The 23,377-nt window shown below is 40.8% G+C and overlaps 1 protein-coding gene across 3 annotated transcripts in view; it reads left to right on the top strand.

Annotated features, from left to right (window-relative positions):
• TASP1 (taspase 1) overlaps positions 1 to 23,377 on the top strand; it is a 170,645-nt gene that overhangs the window by 132,107 nt on the left and 15,161 nt on the right. For all 3 annotated transcript variants that reach the window (XM_019549122.1, XM_019549121.1, XM_019549123.1), the window contains one exon: positions 11,591 to 11,664. In XM_019549122.1, the coding sequence (XP_019404667.1) occupies positions 11,591 to 11,664 (74 nt within the window). The remainder of the gene's footprint in view (positions 1 to 11,590; positions 11,665 to 23,377) is intronic.

The following is a 23,377-nucleotide window of genomic DNA, read 5'->3' as shown; positions in this document are numbered from 1 at the left end:
AGGCGCTACTCCACTGTCAGGGCGGCTAGGATCTGGAACCAACTTCCAAGAGAAGTGGTGCTGGCTCCTACCCTGGGGGTCTTTAAGAAGAGGGTGGACGAACACCTTGCTGGGGTTGTTTGACCCCAGTACTCTTTCCTGCCTCGGCAGGGGGTCGGACTTGATGATCTGCCCAGGTCCCTTCTGACCCTACCAACTATGAAACTATAAAACATCTATAGCATCTCTAAGTAAGGTCCAGTGGTTGAACCCACCTTACTGGAAGAAACAAATTGGGTCCTGTTTTTAGTCTGAACTGTTCTAGATTCAGTTTCCAGCTATCAGTTATCATTGTGCTTTATCCGGCTACAATACAGAGCTATCTATTATCAGATGTCTTGGTTGTGTAGCTGTTCTCCTTTTGAATAGACTAAATAGGATCATGTTGCACTATATATATTCTAATATAGTAAAGGGCTTTGTCTGTCTGTCTATCCATAGTGCTTTTGGCCAACTGTGTTTATGCTGCTGAGAGGGTGGGCAGTGATTGGCTTTGCAGGCCTTGGCTAAGTGGGCCCAAGTTTAAGCTTCTGCCAGGGAAGGTTGTGGCAGTAGTGAACATGCCCTGGCCCCCCAAGCAGCAGGGCCTCTCCAGGCTTCCCTGCCTGAGGGTGAAATGTGGAGGGGGTTACAGTGCCAGTGCCCCCCTGCTGCCCATCCCCAACACCCCCCCCAAGAACAGCTGGCGGGGAGGGGGAGGCAGAGGGCAGGGAGGGATTGCAGGGAGGGGGGAGGTGAAAGGTGGGGAACATGGTGGTAGCTGTTGTCAGGGCTGGGTGGTTAGAAGGGAGCAGGTGGGGGTCCCTGACAACAGCCAGCAGGGTTGGGGAGGCGATGTTGAAGGAGGAAGGCTGGGCAGGTGTGGGGCAGGGGGAGGCAAAGTGGGAAGTCATGGTGGTGGCTGTTGTAGGGGACGGGCAGGAGGGAAGAAAGGAAGGGAGGGAAGCAGGGAGGGGAGGGAAGGGCAGGGTCATGGAGGTGGTGTCCTGCACTGCTTGGCCCCGACAAGAGCCAGGAGGGAGGGGAGCAGGGAGGTGGAGGTAGGCAGGGGGAGGCTGGAGGAGGAGGCGGCAGTGGTGTCTTTACATGGCTGGCCCCGAAGGGGAAGAGGGGTGCCATGTAAACACTACCTGAAATCCATCATTCTTGATGGGCACTTAGCTAGTGTGTGTGTGTGTGTGTGTGTGTGTGTGTAATCTCATGTTTTTCATACCTAAAATCATTTTTGTAGCTTCTTCTGTATAACCTTTCCAGTACTTTTATTCTTGAAGTTGTATGTGCTAGAATTGGGCACTGTATTTCAGGGCCCCTCCTGATGTTCACATAAAGGTGTGATAGGATCTGATGTACGATCCATATGTTGTCTCATGCCATGCCACATGCATGTACTCTGCCATCCCAGGCTCCGCCCCCACACACTGGTAAGTAAAAAGTTCCTGCCGCTGCAAGTCCCATGAGTGACAGGACTGTCAGCCATGTCACCTCCCCATTGCTGGAACTGAGTCTTACAGCTGTGTACTCTCCATCCTGGTGGTACCCCATAGTTACCAGGACCAAGAGTCCTGCAGCTGCAGGACTCTGTCTCACTGGCACCCCACAGGACAAAGAGTCTGCAACGGTGGGACTCGCAGTGCCAGCAGCCAGGGGCTGCTTCCAGGATCGAGAGTCCCCTCAGCTGCAGAACTCCCAGCCTCAGCTTTGCATGGTGTACCCCTATGGCTGGAAGCCTGGTCAGCTGACGGGGATCCCAGCTCCAGGGGCAGACCCTGCTACACAGGCAAATTAAAGCTGAATAGCAACCAGCTATAAAGTTAGTATGAATTTTAGAGGTCTAACTTTAAAACTGGTTGGACTTTTTTTATGGTGTGATAGGTACTTTGTAGGTGTAGCCGGTCTCAGTTAATTGTGCGGTTAACCAGTTAGTTGTGTAGTATTTGTGACATGTAGAGGGGGCTTCAGTAATGGACATAGTAATGCCACATAAATCGCCTTACTCCTACATTATATTCTCTCATTTTTTTCATTCAAGTGTTATTTTAGGCTTTTAACTGCAGCAGATTCTCAGTTATCTAGTACGGTTTCTAAAGGCCTCCTGTGTTTTACTGTCTGGCAGAAAACAGTTCCCTATCTCTTATAAGTATGTTCTACATTCTTTGTTACTTATATTTGCCCATGTTAAAATTCTTGTTCGAAGGAGCCCATCTTACCACAAAGCTTAGGGCTGTCTCTATGGCAGACCTTGTTCATCCTTTTTTTTTACTTACTACTTTGGTTTCTTACTATTGTAAATTTATCTAGTTCTGCCTATCTAAATATAATGAACCTTAACAGTTACTATTTAACATCATCTCTAATTACTGGCGCAGTAATGTTTTATTTTCCGTTTAACATATATCATCTTAATGGAGAAAAAAATGTTTTTCAATACTTCTGCCTTTTCTGATTGACAGTTTTACCATTGTGGCTTAGCATTTGACCAGTACCCATTAGACTTTTGTTTGTACTGGTACATTAAAGAATTATTTCTTGCCTTTAATCTGGAAGGTCATTGATTTGCTTGTGTTTAATTTATAATTTTAGCCTCACTTTATTGTTTGCATTTCCAAACTGCTGACTTGTAGTCACTGCTAGCAGCATCCTTTTTTTTTATCCATCTCTCTAGATTGATACAGCTATAGAGTATAGCATGCTCTTGCCTTCACTTTGCCTTTTAACTAAAAAACCCTTTCAAGTAAGGAAGCTTCCATTGATGACTATAGAACTGTGTGTTTTGTGGCATATAATAAAAAATTACTTACCCATAATTAATGATCCTTTCTTTTTTTTAAGTTACTTCTTTCTACTCAGTTTTGTTCAGAATTACTTGTAGTTTGGAAAACTGATGTATCCTGGAGAACCAAGTTTTATATGTTTGGTCAAATCTTTATTCTGGTCACACAAAGGAAGTGCAAGTAGATGGTGATCAGCTGCATTTGACCATCTAAGTTTAGATTTTTGCTGAAACATCTAGTGTTCAAACTTTCTAATAAGAACATATGGCTGGAAGCAACTTCCTGAGTCACTGAGGCTATTTCCTGCTATTACAGGCAATCTCATTTTTTACCTTTCAAAGGTGACTGGTTCAGTTTGAAATGCATTTAGTTTTTTTGCTCTCACTGCTCCAGAACCTTACTGCATTGATGATTATAAGCCTCTAATTTCCAGCCTAAACTTATTCATGGACAGTTTTATGCATTTGTTCTTATGCCAGCATTGTCTTTCAGTTTAAATCACTTCTCTGTCCCTGGTGTTTGCCGCCCTTGCATTATTTATATGCAGTAATTATTTTCCTCAGCCATCATTTTATTAGACTAAACAAGTCAAACTATTCTAGTTTCCAGACTCTCCATTCCCCTTGTCACTCCCTTTCTATACTTGTGAATTCCTCTCTTGAACATAGGTGACCAGAATTGTATGCATGTATTCCAGGTGTGGTGTCATCAGTGTCTTATACAGAAGCATAAATACTGCCCTACCATGGTATAACAAGCAGAGTTGGTGTCTAGGGTAAACCCTATGGGAGAAGAGGCACAGTTTTGAGAGTGGGGGCAGCAGTATGCGTTTGCCAAGAGCAGAGGGTGCATGCAGGTTCCAGGGGTTTGTGGTGGGGCAGTAGTTTTACCCATGCCAGGAACTCTGCCATGTACTTGTGTCATCCCTGGCTCTTGTTGTTAAGGCAGTAGTAGCTTAAGGGCTGTTCTGGAGTTCCTGGCATGGGTATGCTACCAGGGTGGACTTGGTGGGGAACAATTCTGACACCCCTCAGCTTGGTGCCTGGGACCAGGTTTCGCCATCACCCACTTCTACTTTATGATACTGCTGCCCTACCTCTGTTTTGGGGTACCTTGACTAATCTGCAAATTGTATTTTCTGCTTTCATGGTTGCGTAAGAGTTGTCACATTGTGCATTTTGTCCTATTTTACATTTCTCTTTGTCTTAAATTTTTCTTCATTCAAAGTACTTTCTACAGCTTTCTATGTGATCATATACACAAGTCAGACTATTGTTGGTAGCTGTCTGGATCATTTTTGTCATGCACTTCTTTTCCTCTTTTTATTTTTATGGCTAAAGAATTTGTTGATTTTTGTCATAATATATTTTCCAGGGTGTGACTCTGCATAATTTTTGTTAGTTCTTGCTTCGTCCCTGTACTTCTTGATCTCCAGAACGTACTTTTTTTGTTGACCTGTCCTTTTTATTTTTTTCCATTCCTTCTAGGTTGTCTGCTCGTATTCCTATGGTCCTACAGAAGTGGCTGTATAGTTGGGCCTTAAGTTTTATTGACACTTGTTTGAGAAAGAAGTTCCAGATAGCTTTTGTACCTTTGACTTAAAGAAATTCCAGGCCCTAGGAATCTCAGTGATTACAGTTGCATTTAATAAAGTTTGCATTTTGTTTGTTTAAAAAAGGTATGATATTATACATACCAGCATCCATTAAAAGAATGGGATGATGCAAAGTCAAGGTATGCCAAAGCCAAATACTCCAAACATAGGATAGTCTAGAACTGAAGTTGCCCATAGGACTTAAATCTGCTCTCCTGTTTGTGTTATAATAACCTTTTGAAGTAATTGCATGTGATTTCTTCTACGGGTCTGATTCTCAGATCAGTTAATTCACATTTGGAAGCAATTTTGCCTAATATAACTAAGGAAATTAGTGCTTGTCCAATCACTTATCAAGTTTATATGGGGTTTTATGTATTTGAATCTCTTACATCTCATCATATAGTCTGCAATATATGGTGATATTAATGTAACTCTGGCAGAGTTTAAGATTTTTATTTTTTAAATTTCCTAATACTTCTGAGCTCAAGTTTATAATGTGACCCTGGTTGCTGGTGGAAGTGACTTCAGTTCATTCATTATGTTAGCCTTAGTTTCTAGTGGCTGGTCCACTTTATATCAAATTTCACAATAAGGTGCTACTTTAAAATTCCTTTTGTTAAAAAAAGGAAAAAGAATAGATTTAATTTAGGTCACTTATTCTGTCGGTATTTTCCTACAACGCCACCCTGGTGAAGCTCTTCTTCATTGGTGTTCAAAGTTAAACCTTCCATAGTGTACCTGGGGTGGCCTTTTTGAATCTCTAAGACGAAGGATTTTGCCTAGACCAGAGCTGTTTAACTGGTGGCCTTTGGGTTCTTGGCACGGCTGCCACTGTCTGTATGCTTTGCCCCCATCCTCTTCGCTCCTGCCAGGGCAACTGGGTTCTTTGGGATATCCCATCCACCTCTAGCTTCTCCTACTTTCTGTCCCTGTTCTTGGGGTAGGGTCCTGCAGGGAAAGGGGGCTGGATTGCCCAAGTTGCATGTGTGGCAGAAAGGCAAGAGCAGGTTGCCTGCACTTCAGATTGGCACATAGTCAGGAATGGAAGGGCTTGCTGCGTGTGCAGCTTGGAGGAGCCAGGCATCCAATTCTGCAGGGAGGACAGGCTGCCTGTGCAACTGGGAAGGTAGGACAGGACCAGGCTGTACGTGTGCCTGGGGAAAGGGGTTGCCAGGCTTCCCACACAGTAGGGAATAGCTTGATGGGGTGCTGCCCATGCAGTGAGTGGCCCTTGGTCTGTGGACCACACCTCATGTGGCCCCTGGGTCTGTGGCCTGTGTGCTGTGTGGCTCCCAATTAACCAGAAGTTGGTTAGCCCCAACCTAAACAATAATTATCACTTCTGTAAAGATATCTATTTTTGTAATTGTGCTTCCCTCTAGATATTCTAGAGGGCTTCTCAAACACTTCCGTTTAGCAATGAGATGAGGATTTTGTGTTGTGATTATTTTTTTTCATTATATTTATTGATCTTTCTCTCCCAGAGCCACTAATTAAATGTATTTTGTGACTAGCTTATTTCCTTCGGGAGGCTTTTGTTTCCTTCTCAAACAAGAACTGATTGACAATTTCCAACGATGGTGTTTATTCTTGGATAGCTCTTTACCACCACTGTCACCACTATTAGAAACCAAAATGTTCTTGTTTATTTTGATCAAGGGAGCTAAACACCTAAGAGAGGGAATCCTGCCAGAGCTGCATCTTTGAAGAAGCTGAGTTATAGTAGTAATTTTTGCCATTCCTCTTAATGTGGGATACTAATCCTTAAGAATTAAGGGCTGTTTATACAGGGGCATTAGCTCTACTCTCTCTCAGTTGCTGTGCATCACCAGTGTATACGTAGGGAGGTACTTCAGAGTAGCATATGCATTTGCAAATTCACATCCTGCCTCTTCACAGTAACTTCCCTACCTATGCAAGCCTTTAAGAATATAATTGCGTGTATTCTGGACAGAGTGCCTGCCATTTAAAATTCCCATGGCTGACATGGGCAGCTATTAGTATTGTGCATAAATGTTACTAGCCATTTTGCCGTCACGCAGATCTCTGGCTTGTTTATGTTGGCTCCAACCTTCTTGTTCAGTTTCACTCTAATATTAGCAGTTGTTTTACCATCTGCTTTTAGCAGGCAAGTGGCTGTTTATCCAACAAACCCTCTGTACATGGCAGGGACTTTAAAAACTATTGATAATTGCAACTTGTATTCTTAATTCTTAAATTTATGGTCCAAGGGCAAGCTGTTAGCACAAGGAAACATTTTTAATGGTTTTTTTTTAATGGTAAGTAACAATAATAATAAATTGATTTGTGTAAATCAGCTGTTGACAAATCTTTTTGTGAAAACGTTTCAGCTGAAAGAGAGTCTGTTGTAATTCATAGACATTTGGTATTTTCTATCCTAACTAGCATTAGCAGTTATTTTTTTCTACTTCTTTCTTATTTAACCTGTTTAACATAATTGCTCATATCTAAATTTTGTCTACAGAATAACATTCAAATTTCTGTAATCATGAAGGGTTAACCTACTATTAAGTTAGAAAATTTCATATTTACTGGTGAAATAAGGCTTAGAAATTAAATGTCAGACCAAGGCATGAGGGAAAGCATAAAAGTTGCTTTCCACCCAGGAATAAGAACAAAAGTTGTAAAGATAAAATTTTATCATTTCCAAACAAATACTGTGTTTTAATTAGAAAAATGTTTCCTATATATTTTATTTTAAAGAAAAAAAATGTTTTGCTCAAGTTAACATCCCAAACTTTTGATTTTTACTGGCATTAGACCTTTTGGCAAGCGTTAGTAAACACATGCACTTCAAAGAAGGCAAATCCTAGCAGCACCCAGCAGTATCATTTATTTCCATTACATAGTGTCCCCCATTTTTTAAAGCTTACAACAAGGCATTTCAGTGTTCATGGAATTAAAAATGCTAGGTGGAAAATGTGTTTTTAAAACTAACATCAGAATTTAGGTAGCTTTGAGACCTAAAATCCTTTCTTTTAAACTGCTTTAACCATTTTCATTTTGTAAATGAAAAAATTGCCTAATGTTTTTATTTAAATTATTTAATAGCTAAAACGTTCTGGCATGGTGTGCTTTTAAGCAAATGTACATAAATTACTAAAAAAAAGCTAATGTGCATTGGGTACATTAGCTGTGATTTAAAAAAAACCCAACAAAACAAAGAAAGTGAGTTCTTTTCCTTTTTTTTTTGAAGTCAAGATTCTGGTACTTGTAGGGAGAAGCACTTCACTCTGTATGTATTTATATTGAGGTAAGGGAGGTTACTTGTGTAGTGAAATTATGTTCAAAGTAAGGGTTTCAAAATTGGACCTAAAGAGACACCGTAGCACAGGATAAATCCATGATACTAGCCTTTCAGCGATGCATTGTCCAAATAAAGCGATTTTTATACTTCCAGCACTTAAGTTTTGTATTGCTTTACACAGCTTCCTTCCCCTCCTGTAAAGCCTTAATTCAGTATAGCACATAAGCATGTATTTAATTTGAAGCATATGTGCAAGTGCTGTTCCTTGAGTTCAAGCCATTGCGCTTCTCCAGTCATCGTGTATTTGATGGAGTAGAACTGAAAAGGATATTGTCAACTGAAATCTTCAATCCGTCTAAAGATGCCTCCCTCTGATGTCCTGTGTACAATAGTTTCTGTATAGTTCATATTGCAACAACATTTAAAAAATGGTAACAGAGTGAACTGGAGGTATTTTTCTTAATTTTTAACATGTTAATATATTTATGGTCTAACTTTATGGCTTAATATTTTCTAAGATGTTAATCATTTCTCTCTGTTATCACTGGTCAAAGCAGGTACCTAACATCTTTTGACTAATCAGGGGTTGTATTCAACCATTAAAAAAATCTATGTAGTTTAATATAATATCGTGATTCCTGTCTTGAGGTTAGGTATTGTTGAACATATACAAGATTCTGTAAATTTGCCTTCAGTTTTTCAACAGTGCATCATATAAGATTGTGGGAACTTGGCTTTATGAGCATGTAGTGAAGAGTATACTAGAAGATCACCTCTGTCTGCATGAAGGAGTTAATGAAACTAAAATGTAAACATAATGAAACATAAAATAACAACATGTAATTGCTTGTGGGTGAATTAAGCTAATCTTTCACATACCACGTTTGATAGGAAAATTAATGTCTTATGTCTGTACAATATGAAACATTAATGACATATCTGTTCCTTTTATGGCATCATGATACTATCACTTCCCATTATTCAGTGGTATTATTTGCCATTTTATTTGTACAACAACTTTGTGATATGTCTTGAGACAATTTATGCATATTTATGTCTCCCTCCAGCTCCTTTTGGAGCAAGTAAGAATTAGTAGTGCAGATATTTATTTGAGCCTGTTATCATCTTTTTTTTTTCTTTTTTTTTTGCCTCTACCCAGCAAATACTCTTCAGAATAAATATAACTTGGCCTTGTCACAAGAGTGTTAACAGAGCTAATTAACTGAAAGTCCTGTTAAGTCTTTGCATTGTACTATTACCTGGCATCAGTGCTTGTTTTTGTAAGCACATCAATTTGCTGGATGTAGTTTGATTACTTTCTAAACATCTAATGAGCAATTTTTAGTTTATATTTTGTCCTGAAAAATATTGTAAAAGTCATTTACAATAAAAGTCATTGGGGCTCTGAACTGTAAAAGTCCTTTGGGGGTATGAATTTAGCTAAACTCTGCAAACCCAGCCATAACATCTGATGAAGTCAGCTATATCCTGTAAAAGCTCATAACTTTCTGAATGAGTTAGTCTCTGAGATGCCACACTGCCTTGCCTTCTGCCTAACTTAATGCTAACTTGGGTAACCACCTCTCTGAACTTCTCATGTCAAAATAAAGGTTCTGCTGAATGTATTTTCCTATTACGTAATTTTATTCAAAGTCCCATCAGTGGAGGTTCATGTCTTGGGATAATTTTGAATGATACATTTGAACAGGATAATTTAAATAACATGGTTTGCTGTAAATCAACACAGATGGTAGATACATTTTAGTCTATGACCCTACAAATCTATCAGCAAGTGCTTAACGTAATTACTTTGAATAGTTCCATTAATTTCACATGTATATGTTTATAGGATAAAGCCCTTACCTTATACAGCCCTTGAGATCCTTCCATCTGCTTGCTGAATTAAAGCCAGTGTTCTTTGTCTTAAATGAGTTCTTTAAACTTTAAAAAAGATGTTGAATTAAATATGAAATAGCAGCCTTTTCTGCAATAGGATAAATTTAACTTTAATCTAGCACTAGTTTTGCTGCAGTTGTTGCTAATAGATGGGATCCTGTAAATCATTATTGCGTAGTCTTAGAAAGGCAAATTCCTCAGCTGTTTTCTTCCCAGGAAAGGAAACTGTTTTTGAGACAGAAAAATGGCTGTCTTCTGACATGTTACTCCCAAGTTTACCGTATTTACTGAAATATAAGATGAGGTCCCCTTTCATCAGCATGGGGGGGGGAATGCTCCTTGCCTTAACTCCCATACAATGAAACAGCATTAAATATATTGTCTATCATTAAATTGCTACCAAATGCAGCGTGTGCTCACTATAGACTAATATTATACATAGTTTGTGCTGTATATAAGTAGGTGCAAAAGTGCTGCTTTAATAGTGTGCTTATGAAGTACCTGTGCTAAAACTTGCAGCAGTTTAAAAAATGGCAAAATACATCCATCTTGTCGATACGCGTATAGGTTCCTAGAATAATTGGCCTATTTGCAAATTACTGTAGGCATGTTTATTTAGAAGTCAGTGTTTTCAAGTTTTCCACTCACTTCCATGTGCTGAGGGACAGCAGACAGTAAGGAGAGGGGGGAAAGGGACTGCTGGAGATGAACTTGGAGGGGCAGAGGACAAGGGGGCCATCTGACCCCCCAGACTTATTTTCCCTGCTGTAGCAGTGGGAGGGAAATGAATTCAAGGCAAACCTCTAATAATTATATAAGTATATTAAGGGTGTACATCAGGAACTGCGAGAACACCTGTTCACCAGGGCACATGAAGGGAAGACCAGGCCTAACGGCCATAAACTGCTGGAAGACCATTTTGGACTGAACATAAGGAAAAACTTCTTTAGCGTTCAAGTCTCCAGAGTCTGGAATAGACACCGCCCCCCCAGAAGTGGTGCAAACACCTACTTTGGATACCTTTAAGAAACTCTTGGATGCTAATCTTGCTGGGGTGATCTGACCCCAGCTGACTGCTGAGTCCTAAAATCGATGAATATCAAATCTATGAATCTATGAATTAGATTATCTACCTGGAGGGTTATAACAATTTTTTAACTTTTCCATATATACAGTCTAATTATTGGGGCTATGTTATAATCAGGATAGTTTAATATTTGAGTAAATATAGCATATGCTAGGTTGATGTAAGCAGTATAGATGGAATCCATCAGTGAAGGTTGATCATTCTTATTTTGATTAACTGTGCCATTCCAGAGACTTTTTTCAGAGCAGTAAGCATTTGTAAAGGAAAAGGTTCCAGTATAGTGCTATGGTTAGATGCTTCAGTTTTTGAAATGCAGAGTTCTGAACAACATAAATATTTTGACACTTTCCTTCCTCAAATTATTCATAAAAAGAAAAGAAAAAAAAATCCAGTATTAAGAAAAATGGCTTTTGATCATTTATAAAGTTTAATTTGTGAGGAATTAAAGATTGCATAGAATAATATCTGTCTGAATTCTTTTTTGTCTGAATTTTGACTTTTAGGAGACATTACCAAATTTAATAATATTTGTAAACAGTATGTATACCTATTTTACTAATAAACCTTTGCTTAACTACAGAATGAAAATCTTTTTTTTTTTTTCATTATTGTTTTTCATTGCTACTTTTTCCTGTATATGCTATTTTCTTTTCTTGAACCTGGGATGTTTCATATAATTAAAGAAATTTTCCTTTTTGGTGTTTATTGCGTGTATTGCAGGGAAGTTTTAGTTGAACAACTGCTTCTATTGAAATTAAATGTTTTCTGTAAAGATGTAGGTTTCGTAAACATTTGATTTGTTTTCAAAATTTAAACAAAGTGAAACTTGTTTTGTTCCTTCATATTCTGATTTTGTAAAAGACAAAAGGTAGGGTTTTTTTTACATTGAACATGAATACATTTATGCATGACGTTAATTTTTTTTCTTATAGTGGAGTTCCTATGGAGTCATACAACAGAAAGCATGTGTGTAGGGTATATGTCAGCGCAAGATGGCAAAGCCAAGGTAAGCCATAAAGACTAAGTTGGAAAACCTAATAAATTTCAAGTCATTTAAAAAGTTAATTTGAATGTATAACGGGTGAAAACTCACTCACAGTTGAAATAGTTTTTCATAAAGCTAAGGAGCACTTTTAATTCCTTGTCCAGGCTTATAATTGACTTTTTCAGTAACAATTCTTAGGGTGAGACTTTTATCAAAACCTGCTAGGAAAAATTGCACTTGTGTATTGACGCAAAGAGAAGTTGCGCACTTGTTATGGAACAATGCATATTTTAGCATTTTGTTTGCATTTAGTGTTCAAGTAAGCTGGCTGATGGTTTGCCTTCTTCCCTAATTTTGCTAATGCAGGCAGCCCCTGCTTAGCACTCTTAATTGGTTCTTGAAAAACCAAGTGTTAAGTGAAATGAGCATTAAGTGAAACTGAAAGTAGTTGATGATCCAAGATGGCGACCACAAGTGTTTTTAATGACCCAAGATGGCGACCATGAGCGTTATAATGAAATTTGCTATGCGCTGAGTGAAATCAGGAATCGATTTAAAATGAGCATTATAGTGAAATAGCGCTAAGCAAAACAGTGTTAAGTGGGGGTTGCCTGTGCTTTTCTTTGCTAACCTCCTCTATGTTAATATATTGTTTAAAATGTATCTATAATATTTAGGTCCTGATTTCTTGGTTTCAAGATAGCCTAGTTAGTATTTTACCTCAAGGGGACTTCAGTTGCAGAGCAATATGTGGCAGTACACCTTTGGTGCCTGCCACTTTAAGGGCTGGGAGCAGACAGTCTGCAGGTGCAGGCCAGTCCTGATGAAGTGGCCATTTTAGGTTCAAGGCCATAGGGCTGGTGCAGCAGTTTGCTGCTAGCAGCTGAGGAGGCAACATCCAGCTGAGCTGCTGCTTGGAACATTTTGGAGGTAAGGGCAGGATTTATGGGAATGGCAGGAGGCTCCTGGTCCTGAGTATGACTTGAAACTGCACCCTGCCGGGGAAGGGTAGCCTGGTGGGGCTGTTCATGGCGGAACAGTTCCCCAGAAATGCCAGGCCAATTACCTCCCTGGTGAAAGGCAGGTAGGGGTGCCTTGTACCTCTAGCCCCTATTTCTTGGTGAGTAATTAAGTGTTGGGGGGCCAGGCCCACCTATAGAGGCACCTGAGCCTCATGAGGGGAAATGCATGACCCAGGAGGCCCCAGAGAGGGAGCAGTTGTTTGGCCCCACAGAACAGGCATTGGATCAGTTGGTCCACACAGAGTAGGGTGTGCAGTGGCTGCCTGAAGGCCTGTGCAGTACAGGTGCTGAGTAGGACTGAAGTGATGGCCTGAAGAGCTGTACAGGGGGTGTGTTAAGTATGGCCAAAGAGACAGCCTGAAGAGGGGGCTAACCCCCATAACAAATCTCTGTGTGTGTGAAGTCGTCTGGTGAAGGGTTAGGGGCAGAGTCAGCCCAGTGGTCGGTAAATTGGCTGGTCACCATCCAGATGAGGGTCGTGGAGGACCTAAGAGGCTGCGCACCGGCCAGTCAGGAAATGAGAGTAGGCAAACCTGATGGCTTACCTGGTTGCTCAGGGAGCAGGGCAGGTTGGGTGTGGCCCAAGGAGGGGCAGCATGCAAGAGCCCGGTGAGAGAGGGCAGAGTGGAAGAGGGGGGCAGTATGAGTGTGACCCTGGATGGGGTAGTATGCAAGATGCCCAACAGTGGACTGAGTTGGACCCAACCTCAAGCTGAAGCTGTAATAAGAAGCTGGATGCCATCTACGAGGCATAGGCCACAGTGTAGGGGAGATACAGAGCTGTGGATAGTGCCCGCTGGCATCAGGGCATGTAATGAGCAGCCTCCTGCTTATTATATCAAAGTACATCGAGTTGTTGCAGGTGGGAAGGGGCAGACTACACTAGACAGATGGGCAGGCCAAAGTGAGACCCGGCCCTGGGGTGGCCCCCTGTCACAGCATACTACACCCTGGGCAGGAGCAACAGCCAGAGGTTTGTGCCAGGAAGGGATGCAGGTGAGGAAGTTTTGTCACTTCTACATGTTAAGAATCAGTTTAAGCACTGAAGTTTCAGAGTGAAAAAAAAGTGGTGACATCTTCACCCTCCCCTCCCCTCACCCATAGTAGCAAACCTCTTGCTGCTATTCCTACTGCGGTTGTTTCTCTGCTCTGCCTGCTGCTGTAGCCATTCTGAAGAAGGTGCAAGATGAGGGGGAATAGGGGATAACAGGGCAAGGTGTACCCTCCTTTGGCAGCACCCAGGGCTGATGCTCTGCTCATCATTGTGCTACTGTTTATTGATGTTCCTGCATTTTTAAACTTTACTCTGATTTTTATTAAATCCTTTAGTTGAGAGTTTGATTGTGCTGTTAATCTGATCTTGATCCTGGACAGAGATTTAAAAAATTAAACATCTTGGGGACTGGACAAGAAATAGTGGGATCAAGTTGCAACAAGGGAGAGTTGGGAAGAACTTTCTAACTAAGGGATTAAATAAACACAGGAACAGATTAGCTAGAGAAGTTGTGGAATCTCTAGTACTGGATGATTTTAAGTGCAGTTTAGATAAATATTTGTTTGGGATAGCTTAGACATGGAATGATCATGGCTTGAGTCAGGATTGGACTAGATGACCTCCTGAGGTTCCTTCCAGCTTCTGGCTTTCTGTGACACTATCTGGTAGCACAGACATACTTTACCATTATGAAGGTGACTTCTTTCCTCGTGTAGCTCATTTCCTATACAGGAATAGCTATGCTGATATATTATTTTTATATTAAAGTTATTCTCTATAGCTGGCTTGTACTGCTTTTATCTTCATGAGTATATTAAAGGAGTACAGATATTTTTTGGTACATTCACAGCCCTTATTATTTGCAGGAGACTTGGCAGGGTTGGAGAGGCCACAACAAAACCTCCAAGTTCGGTCCTTGGAGAACATCTATTAAATTCAGATCAGTTAACCTTCAGCTTAGTGATTTGTTTTTATCAATATAATGGGGTGTGAAATAGGGAGACTATAGTATCGTAGGATGATAGGAAAGCAGGGTGGGAAAGGACCTCACAAGGTTATCTAGTCCAGCCCCCATGCTCAAGGCAGAATCATTCCTAAATAAAACACCCCAGCCAAGTGTCTATCCAGCCTGTACTTGAAAACTTCCATGGATGGAGATTCCACCATTTCTCTAGGTAGCCTGCTCCAATGTTTGATTACCCTGGTTGCCAGGAAGTTCCTTCTCATTTCCACCTTAAATTTCTTCTGGTGCAGCTTGAGTCCATTGTTCCTAGTTCTATTCAGTCATTGTAGCTGCCCTACTGGTAGGCTATCCCAGAAAGGGGGAGAGCGGCAAACTGTTTTTGCTAATAGGAGCATTCATGAGGGAAGAAGCCATGAATTGAGATGGAGAGACAGGTAGAGTATTCCAGAGGGAAGAACTTATAGTTCACAAAAGGGAAAGCAAGCGAAGATGAGGTAGAGGCAGACAGCTGCGTTCCTATAGATGCCGGTAGGTACCATATTTACTCGAATATAAGATGGTCTCCATATAATTAAATTCTCTATGTGGACAATTTATAATTTCCCAGGGACAGAATCTAATTATTGGAGGTTTGCCTTGAGTTTGTCCCCTTCCCATTGCTACAGCAGGGAAAATAAATCTGGGGGATCAGGTGGCCCCTTGGTTCTCTGCCCCCCCCCAAGTTCTTCCTTCTGCAGCCCCTTACCTCCCCCTTAGTGTCAGACCCTACTCTCTATGAGCATGTGGAAGAGAGAGGTAAATTTGAAAACACTAACTTAGATGTAAACATGCCTGTAGTAATTGAGTTAATGCAGAATTTCACTCTTTCTGAAATTGTTGCAAGTTTTAGGACAGGTACTTCATAAACACTTTTAAGCAGCATTTTTTATACTTATTTGTCTATAGTAAAACTTACTTTCAAAAAAAATTTTTGTTGCCTCTTCCAAGTCAAATCAACCAAATTAATTCAAAATCCATGGTAATCAGTCAAGAACCGTAAATGGCCCTGTTACTGGCAAATATCCTCCACCCCCACCTGGGGCTTCAGATGTTTCTAAATCATGTGGCAGGCATCCTATGTACAGGTCCAAACCTGGAGGCTTAGGGTTCAGATGCCCCCAAGTTTCACTTGCCTTCAGCCATAAGGCCACAGGGCAAGCTGGGGTGAGTCTCCCATTTTCATAATGTGGGCACAAAGCCAAGATCCTGCTTGAGCAGCAAGTTACCTCTACAGGTAATACCCCATGCCAGAAAAGCAGTTATCCCCAGCGACTAGGAAAACTGTCTTAGTGGTCATGGTATTTACCCTGCCTGATAAGTATTTATATGAGGTTGTGATCAAAAAGTTCTAAGACTTAACCTTTATTTTAAAGAATAGTGTACAAACAACATTTTTTTGATGAGCTGTCCCCTTCAAAGTAATCTCCCCCAGATGATATACACTTGTCCCAATGTTCCTGTCACTTTCAGAAGCAATGCTAGAAGTCTTCAACTGAGTTTTTTGAGTTCTGCTTTCACATTCTTATGATGGTTGGAATGTCATCAAATATCCTTCCTTTCAGCTTCATTTTGATTTTTGGGAACAGAAAAAAATCACTTGGGGCATGTTCAGGTGAATATGGAGGGTGTGGTATCACAGGAATGTTTTTTTCGGCCAAAAATTCTTGAATGGAGACAGCAGTGTATAAAGAAGCATTGTCATGGTGCAGAAACCATCGACCATTTTCACACAGCTCGCAGTGGTTTCTTCTAACTTTATCCCTCAATCAAATCAAAACCTCTTTATAAAAGGCCTGGTTGATTGTTTGTCCACTCGGTAGAAATTCCTGATGAACAGTACCCCGAACATCAAGTCTTAGAACTTTTTGATCAAATCTTGTATATAGTAAAACTACACATGATAGGAGTCCAAAGCCAAAAGACTCATGATTTACTATGTAGTTCATTGGACTGGGCCCCGGCAGAGTCAGCAGCTTTTCAAGCCATGGTGACTCCACAGCTCAGCACTGCTCAGTAAGTGTGTGTACTCCAGATACCACCCCCCCGCTACAAAGGATCAGTAAGCTAATTAGCACCCTACTCGTGACCAGAAGTGGGTGTTCTAATCATGAGTCCTAGGATCCTCCAAAAATTTATATGTAGATGAGGCCTGGGGCAGCCTGGTCCAAGCTCCACCTCATGGAGAGTAAGACCACACTAATCATATGCAGCATGCTGAGAGTGGGGGGCGACAGATTATGGGTGAACTGTTTGGGGCTCTGTTTGTTGCTGTTTGCCAGATATGTAAGGCTGGTGAAGAAACAGGATCATTGAATATGGGAAAGAAAGGGCACAGCTCGGTTGTGGGAGTGAAGAGGAAATCAAAATATATTCAGTGTATTGGCTCGCTATGTCTTGAAAAAGAGTCAGCGCACTACCATATATGTTATTCAGGTGGACATTACTAAATTATCGTTGTGGTAGGTTCCCATTAGTTTTTTTGCCTGGTATGGGCAACATGGCATATAGTCATGCTCAGTGTTGGCTGCATTTAATAAGCTTCATAGTTGGTTTCTATTACTGAGCACATGCTGTGTTTGGTAGCAGTTTAATGATAGATCATGTATTTAATGAGATTTTCTTGTATGTGGATGTAAGACAAAGGGCTTTTTTTCCTAATGCTGATTGGGGGGGAAAAGGCTTGCCTTATATTTACATAAAGATGATATATCAATATGGATATTTGAAAATGAAGGCAAGTAATTGAAACTTGGTTAGAGAATGGAACACTAAACTTGTGAAAGAACTTGGTGAAAGAAGAAGGATCAGGGACACCAGTGGCAGGCAGGAGCAGAAGACTTAGCAGCAGAAACTTACATGGTAACTTATGGGAGAAAGTTAAAGGGGGTGAGCCTACTGTCTGCCAGCTGATGGTAGTGAGGACCGGAGTTCCACTTCAGTAGTGAAAGCAGAGTCTGTTAAGGAGAGAAGATAATGAGGTTTTGTATTTCTTGTGCTGAACTGGAGAAACTTGTACAATATTGAGGAAGATGTTTGAGACCAGAAATGAAAGATTTGCATAGGGGACAATGTGATCAGAGGTAGTGGGTGCATAGGGGACAATGTGATCAGAAACTAGTAGGGGTGTGCGAAAAGGGCCATATTTGATTCAGATTTGGCTTGAATTGGGGGACAGTGATTCGATTAGCTGATTTGGATCACTGTCCCAATTCAATTTGGCTGAATCCGAATCTGGATTCCATGTTGATTTAGAGAATCAGCGATTTGGCCATAGACACAGCTTTAAAGGTTTTTTCTACATACCTCGAGGTATCAGGGTCAGCTTGTGTATGCTGCAGTGGTGGGACAGATGGAGCATCCCCCAGTAGTGTGGGGGGTGCCCCTCGTGTGCTTGGCAGCGGCCCCCCTGCATCCTACCGGTTCAGTGATTTGGCCACGGGGGGACCCTAGGTGCCTCCTCAGACCCAGGAGGCACCAGTTGCCAAGCTGGGGGGTGGTTCTCTGTGCGCTCTATGGCAGATCTGAAAGTAGACAAAAAGTGCTTCTGATCCACTTCTGGTCCACCGCTGTGCATGCTGGGGACCCCCCCACAGTCCTGTAGGATGCTCCATCTGCCCCAGTATCTCAGCACTCATGAGCTGCCTGGTACCTTGAGGTATGTAGAAAGAAAATTTAAAGCTGTCTATGGCCAAATCATCAAATCTCTCCACATTGATTTGGAGGGTTCCAATTTTGATTTGGAGAGATTAAAGGGCCTCCCAATTCAATTCAGATTCAGAGATTCGGCTGCTGAATTGGGCCGAATCTCTGCCGAACTGAATCACCGACCAAGCTTTGTACAGTTCTAGAAACTAGTATAAACTTCATAGCTGTAACTATGGGTATAGATGAGCCCAGGTAAGGAATATGTATATAAATAGAGAAGAGGCCAGGATCCCCTCAAGGGAGGAGGAGGAAAAGCAGCTAATGTAGGTAGTGCTGACAGAGACGTCACTGATGTACCCTATCCTGTGGCACACATGACACATTTTTCCCTATAAAATCAAGAAATGTGTTTTCATTGATTTCTTAATATTTACTCAAGACAACAGATTCTTTTTAAATAAAATCTAAAATTATAGTGAGTGAAGCTACAACAAGCTCATCTACGGATGTCCAAGTGTGCATCGGTTGTGACTTTATAATCCTATTCAGTCGTCCATTTTTATACTGTGGTCATCCTGAAATAATTCTTTAAACGTGCAAAATTTAAAACTATTACATAACTGGTCTTGTTTTACAAAATAAGACTCGGAATCTTGATTGTGCAGAAGTTTTGTTCTTAGTTGGGAGTGTCCTATTGAAGTCTCTAATGGTAAATGCAAAATCTTTGTGGTAATGAGGACTAGCAGCACAAAGCCATGCCCAGAAATGTTTTCCTACTTGCAGTTGCATCATTTGACATCTGGTGTGCATTGTTTTCATATTGCTGGTAAATTCTCCAGCTGGTAATCTTGATGGGGCTGACAGACACAGCTGCTCCTTTTGGTACACTCTTTTAAATTATGTTTTTGACCTTCATTGAAGAGTTAATCCCTCTCCCTTTCTTCCTCTTTTGAGCCTGTGGCCACAAATGCTTTCCAGAGAAAAACCACAAATGCTTTGGCTGCTGTCTTCTATTGATCAAAAAATAATCTTCTGTCATAAAGGCTGGAATTCTGTTGCATTGTAAGTGTGGCTAAGTAAGAGATGGAAAACTGTGCTTGAAGTTGAGTACATCATATTGAAAATCTTTAATCTCTCATCAAAATGAAATAAGGTTTGCTTGACAAGCCGTGTTTCAGTAAAGTCATGTTGTCCAGCATTACTTATATTTTGTTGTTTAATTTTTTTATCAATTAAATACTGCATCAAGTCTCCCATTATTTAGCCAGGGCTTGGTGTCAGGCTTAGAGACGATTCCTAGGCAATCCTATACATCTATTTTGAACACTGGCAGAATACCAGGTACTAGCATTTTCAAAATCATCTGGAATTTTCCTGGCTTTCCAAGATTCATTGAAAATGAACGGTGGGCAAGAGATCTCTTTCCTGACTTGTTTAGTATGTGAGTGATGTTGTAGCCATGATGCTCCAGAAGTTATGCAAGAGGCAAGGATTTCTTTGGGTGATGCCTTTTATTGGACCAACTATGTAGTTGTGGTAAAGTTAGACAAGGTTTCAAATGCAAGGCATTCTTCCTCGGGTCTCTGATCCTAGAAAGCAGGCACAGCATAATGAAAAACAACAGAGGAGAGAGGGTAAGATCATTCTCAGGAGTAGCAGACAGACAATTAGCAGAAGAGTAGCTGATTACTGGGAGATCAAGACCTAGCCAAATAGAGGAGGGTCAGTCTCACCTTTCCAGTGTGGAAAAAATTCAGGAGTTGGGTAAAATATAATGTGGCATAAAACCAATATCAATCTATCCAACAACTTTAAAAAATGAACTTGGGAACAAAAATTCACAAGCTAGCTGAAGACTAAGAACCAAGGACTAAAATTCGGTATCATTATCATTGATGTCTTTGTCTAACTTTTTCCCAACTATATAGTTAGTCCTATAAAAGATACCACCCAAAAAAATCCTCTCACTTGTTTTGAACTTTAGTGGGGCAGATTATCTAAATCTTTTGGTTTTCAAAGTCTTTAACTTAAGTATCTGGTGATCAACTTCCTCCTGGTAGGTGCTATCCTCATGTGATATGAGTGCACACGTACATTTCCAAGCACAGAGCAGCTACTTATTGAACACTCTTTCATCATTTACTGTTTCCATCTAGTAGTGTCTTATCCCATTACTAGTATTCTTTTTCCTTGATGCATTTAAATTCTGTCCTTACCCTTCCCAATTCTGTGTTGTTTTTTTTATTTTGATGCTTTTACATTACTTTCTTTTTTGTATGCTTCGTATCTTCCATAGTTTTATTAATTGATCTTAGTTTAGGCAGAATAACCAAATGGGACTTCACCTGATCTGCGTTTTGTTTGGAGGTGGAAGTTAACTTTGCATGGATACCAGCGAGAACTGTGACTGATCTGAACAGTCTGAAAATGCCATATGATTTTTCAGGAGTTTTGGGGTCATAGAGTCAGCGTTAAATTATTATGTTTTCACTTGAGAAAAAACCTTTTATCCTCTTCTAGTTAAAACTTTTACAGGGTCCTTTTTACCTTATATAATACTGAGTCTAAACGGTGTATTCTTAACCCTGATTGTTTCATTGTGCTCTGGTAACTGAATAAAAACACTGTTATCCAAATTAGCAAGTTTAAATTAGTTTGGATATCTCTGTATACCACTTTTATCCAGTTACTACACAAGTAAAAAATAAAAGCAAGAATCTTAACTAATTTAGGGACAGGTTGTATTTACTTTCAGTGCTTAAATTTGTTTGTGACCAAGTGTAGCTGCAGTTCATGCTTCCTAAAGATTATGAAAACATTCTATAGTAATTGCAGTGCAGCTTCATAAGAACTTGCAAGAGCAAAAGTGCATATTATTGATTAGAAAGAAGTGTGGGTGTAGCTCTAACTGGTGTTTGAATAAGATTAACCTGTTGCAGTTACCATTTTTTTTAAAATGGTTTTATATGGTATAAGTGATAGTCACATCAGTGCTTTGGGGGGTGGTTAAGGTATACCTTGCAGTCTTTGGAGTGGTTTCATTCTTTACTTGTGTTTAGAAGATGAAATTATGTAGGCCAGTAATAATCTGGGGAGCAGGTTAAAGAATACTCCCTTTCTCCTTCTTGCAATCCAAGGACATAATCCTTTGTTTCTTCTTCCCACCTGGTGCCCACGAAATAGAGCCTGTGCATGGTATGCTTACTCAGCATACAGCTTGAGTGCTGCGTTCTTTATCCATGTGTTGAAAATTTTGATCAATAAGCGTAGAGTTCTCTTTCTTTCCCCATTGGTTCAGTTTTGTTCACTGTCATTCACATACAGCATTATGCAGCAATTTCATTTCAGGAGAGCAAACATTCTGGCCAAAGTTTTAAGACCTAAATCTAGTGACCTTTTTTTTACTTACTACTCTTCAGCCTTTTTTTCTCTTAGAGGAAAAAGTGATACATGTCTCCTCAAATATGGAGAGGCAAACTATAGCTGGACATCAATAACAGGGTCAGTCTCCACTTATGGTGTCCTGCTGTGCCTCTGATTCTGCTCCAGGTCCCTGGGACACATGCACTCAGAGGCCTCACGCTTCTGCTACTACATCAGCATTCGTGTATGACAAAGGCAAAAACAGAGGTTTTTCCAAACGTGAGGTATGGCCTAGGTCAGGGTTTCTCAAATTCATGTGACGTGAAGGTCCTGTAGGTGGGACTTGGCTTGCCGCGGCAAAACCGAAAGTGCCACAGCAGGACTTCCCGTTTCGCTTTTGCACGCTTTGATCAGCTGCCGGGGGATCCCCACCCCTTGCTCTTTGACTGGCCTCTGCTCCCCCCAGCTCGTCAACCAATGGGACTAGGATTTTTTGACCTTATGTAGGTGGGATATAAGGTGCAAAAGGTTGAGAACCACTGGCCTAGGTAACAGCCACCAGGCACATTGAAACAGAAGGCCACCAGTTGCATGCTTGTTTCAAGCTTATTTGTCCCAAGGGCTCTAAGCCTAAAAAGGCTTCTGTCAGTGATTAGGTACAGACTTTCAAATCAACATGTATGGAACCTTTTAAATTGGAGGACTGTGGTGCTTTTGCTATTGGACCCTCAAGCATCAACTTCAGGAACTTCGGATTGCTTCCAAGCTCAGGGTTTCAGTACCTTTCATTTTCATACTAACTGACCTGTGCTGTACCCCTGTACAACCCTGATGCTGAAACCACACATATGCTCCCAAATGATTTCTGATTTTTATCTTGGGGGTGGGGGGCTTCTGCAATTGGAAATAGTCCCAAAATGCCCAGATTATTTTATTTAAGTTATCTTTTAGCCTAAAGAAGAAGTGGGATTGGTGGCCCATACTGGATCTTTGTCACAATATCTTATTTTGTCATTACAAGTTCAGAATTGTGATTCTGCTTTCCATAATCACCTTACTGAATCCTGAGAACTGGTTTTAAAAAGTATTTTCATACATCAGTTATGCAGCTCTCCCCCCTTCTCCCCAAAACAACATTGGGTGGAAACATCTACATCTACCAGTAAAGGGTCTTTCTATTCAGCCTTTCTGTGGTTTTCACCAACTACCAAGTACCTGGCAGTAGTGGCAGCTCACTTAAGGAGGCAAGAAATTCAAGTCTTTTATTGCCTCTGACTTTATTTCAGGAATATCGCCTCTGCAGATGGGCCACTTGAGTTAAGCAGTCCAAAAGTACTTTGCCTCACTAATCCTCTAAATTATTTCTGACTTAAAGCAGAGAGTTTGTGGGAGAAATGTTAGACTGCAAATCAGTGCGATCTTACCCCACACAAGAAATTCCAAATAACAATACATATACTTAACTAGTTTAAAGCTTGTCTGAGGATATTTCTGATTTTTAAAGCTTGATATACCAGACTAGTGAGGGGGTGTGGGCTCATTGGAGATGACTTTAATATTCGTAAACTCTGGCTCCCTCAAGATTTTCATAGACATTAGGTCTGGAAGGGACCTCGGGAGATCATCGAGCCCAGCCCCCTGCCCAAAGGACAGGAAGTCAGCTGGGGTCATAGGATCCCAGCAAGATAAGCATCCAATTTACTCTTG

Source organism: Crocodylus porosus, unplaced genomic scaffold (genome assembly GCF_001723895.1).
Source record: "Crocodylus porosus isolate Cpor-Errol unplaced genomic scaffold, CroPor_comp1, whole genome shotgun sequence".
Classification (NCBI taxonomy): domain Eukaryota; kingdom Metazoa; phylum Chordata; order Crocodylia; family Crocodylidae; genus Crocodylus; species Crocodylus porosus.
This window is presented reverse-complemented; position numbering and strand designations above follow the sequence as displayed.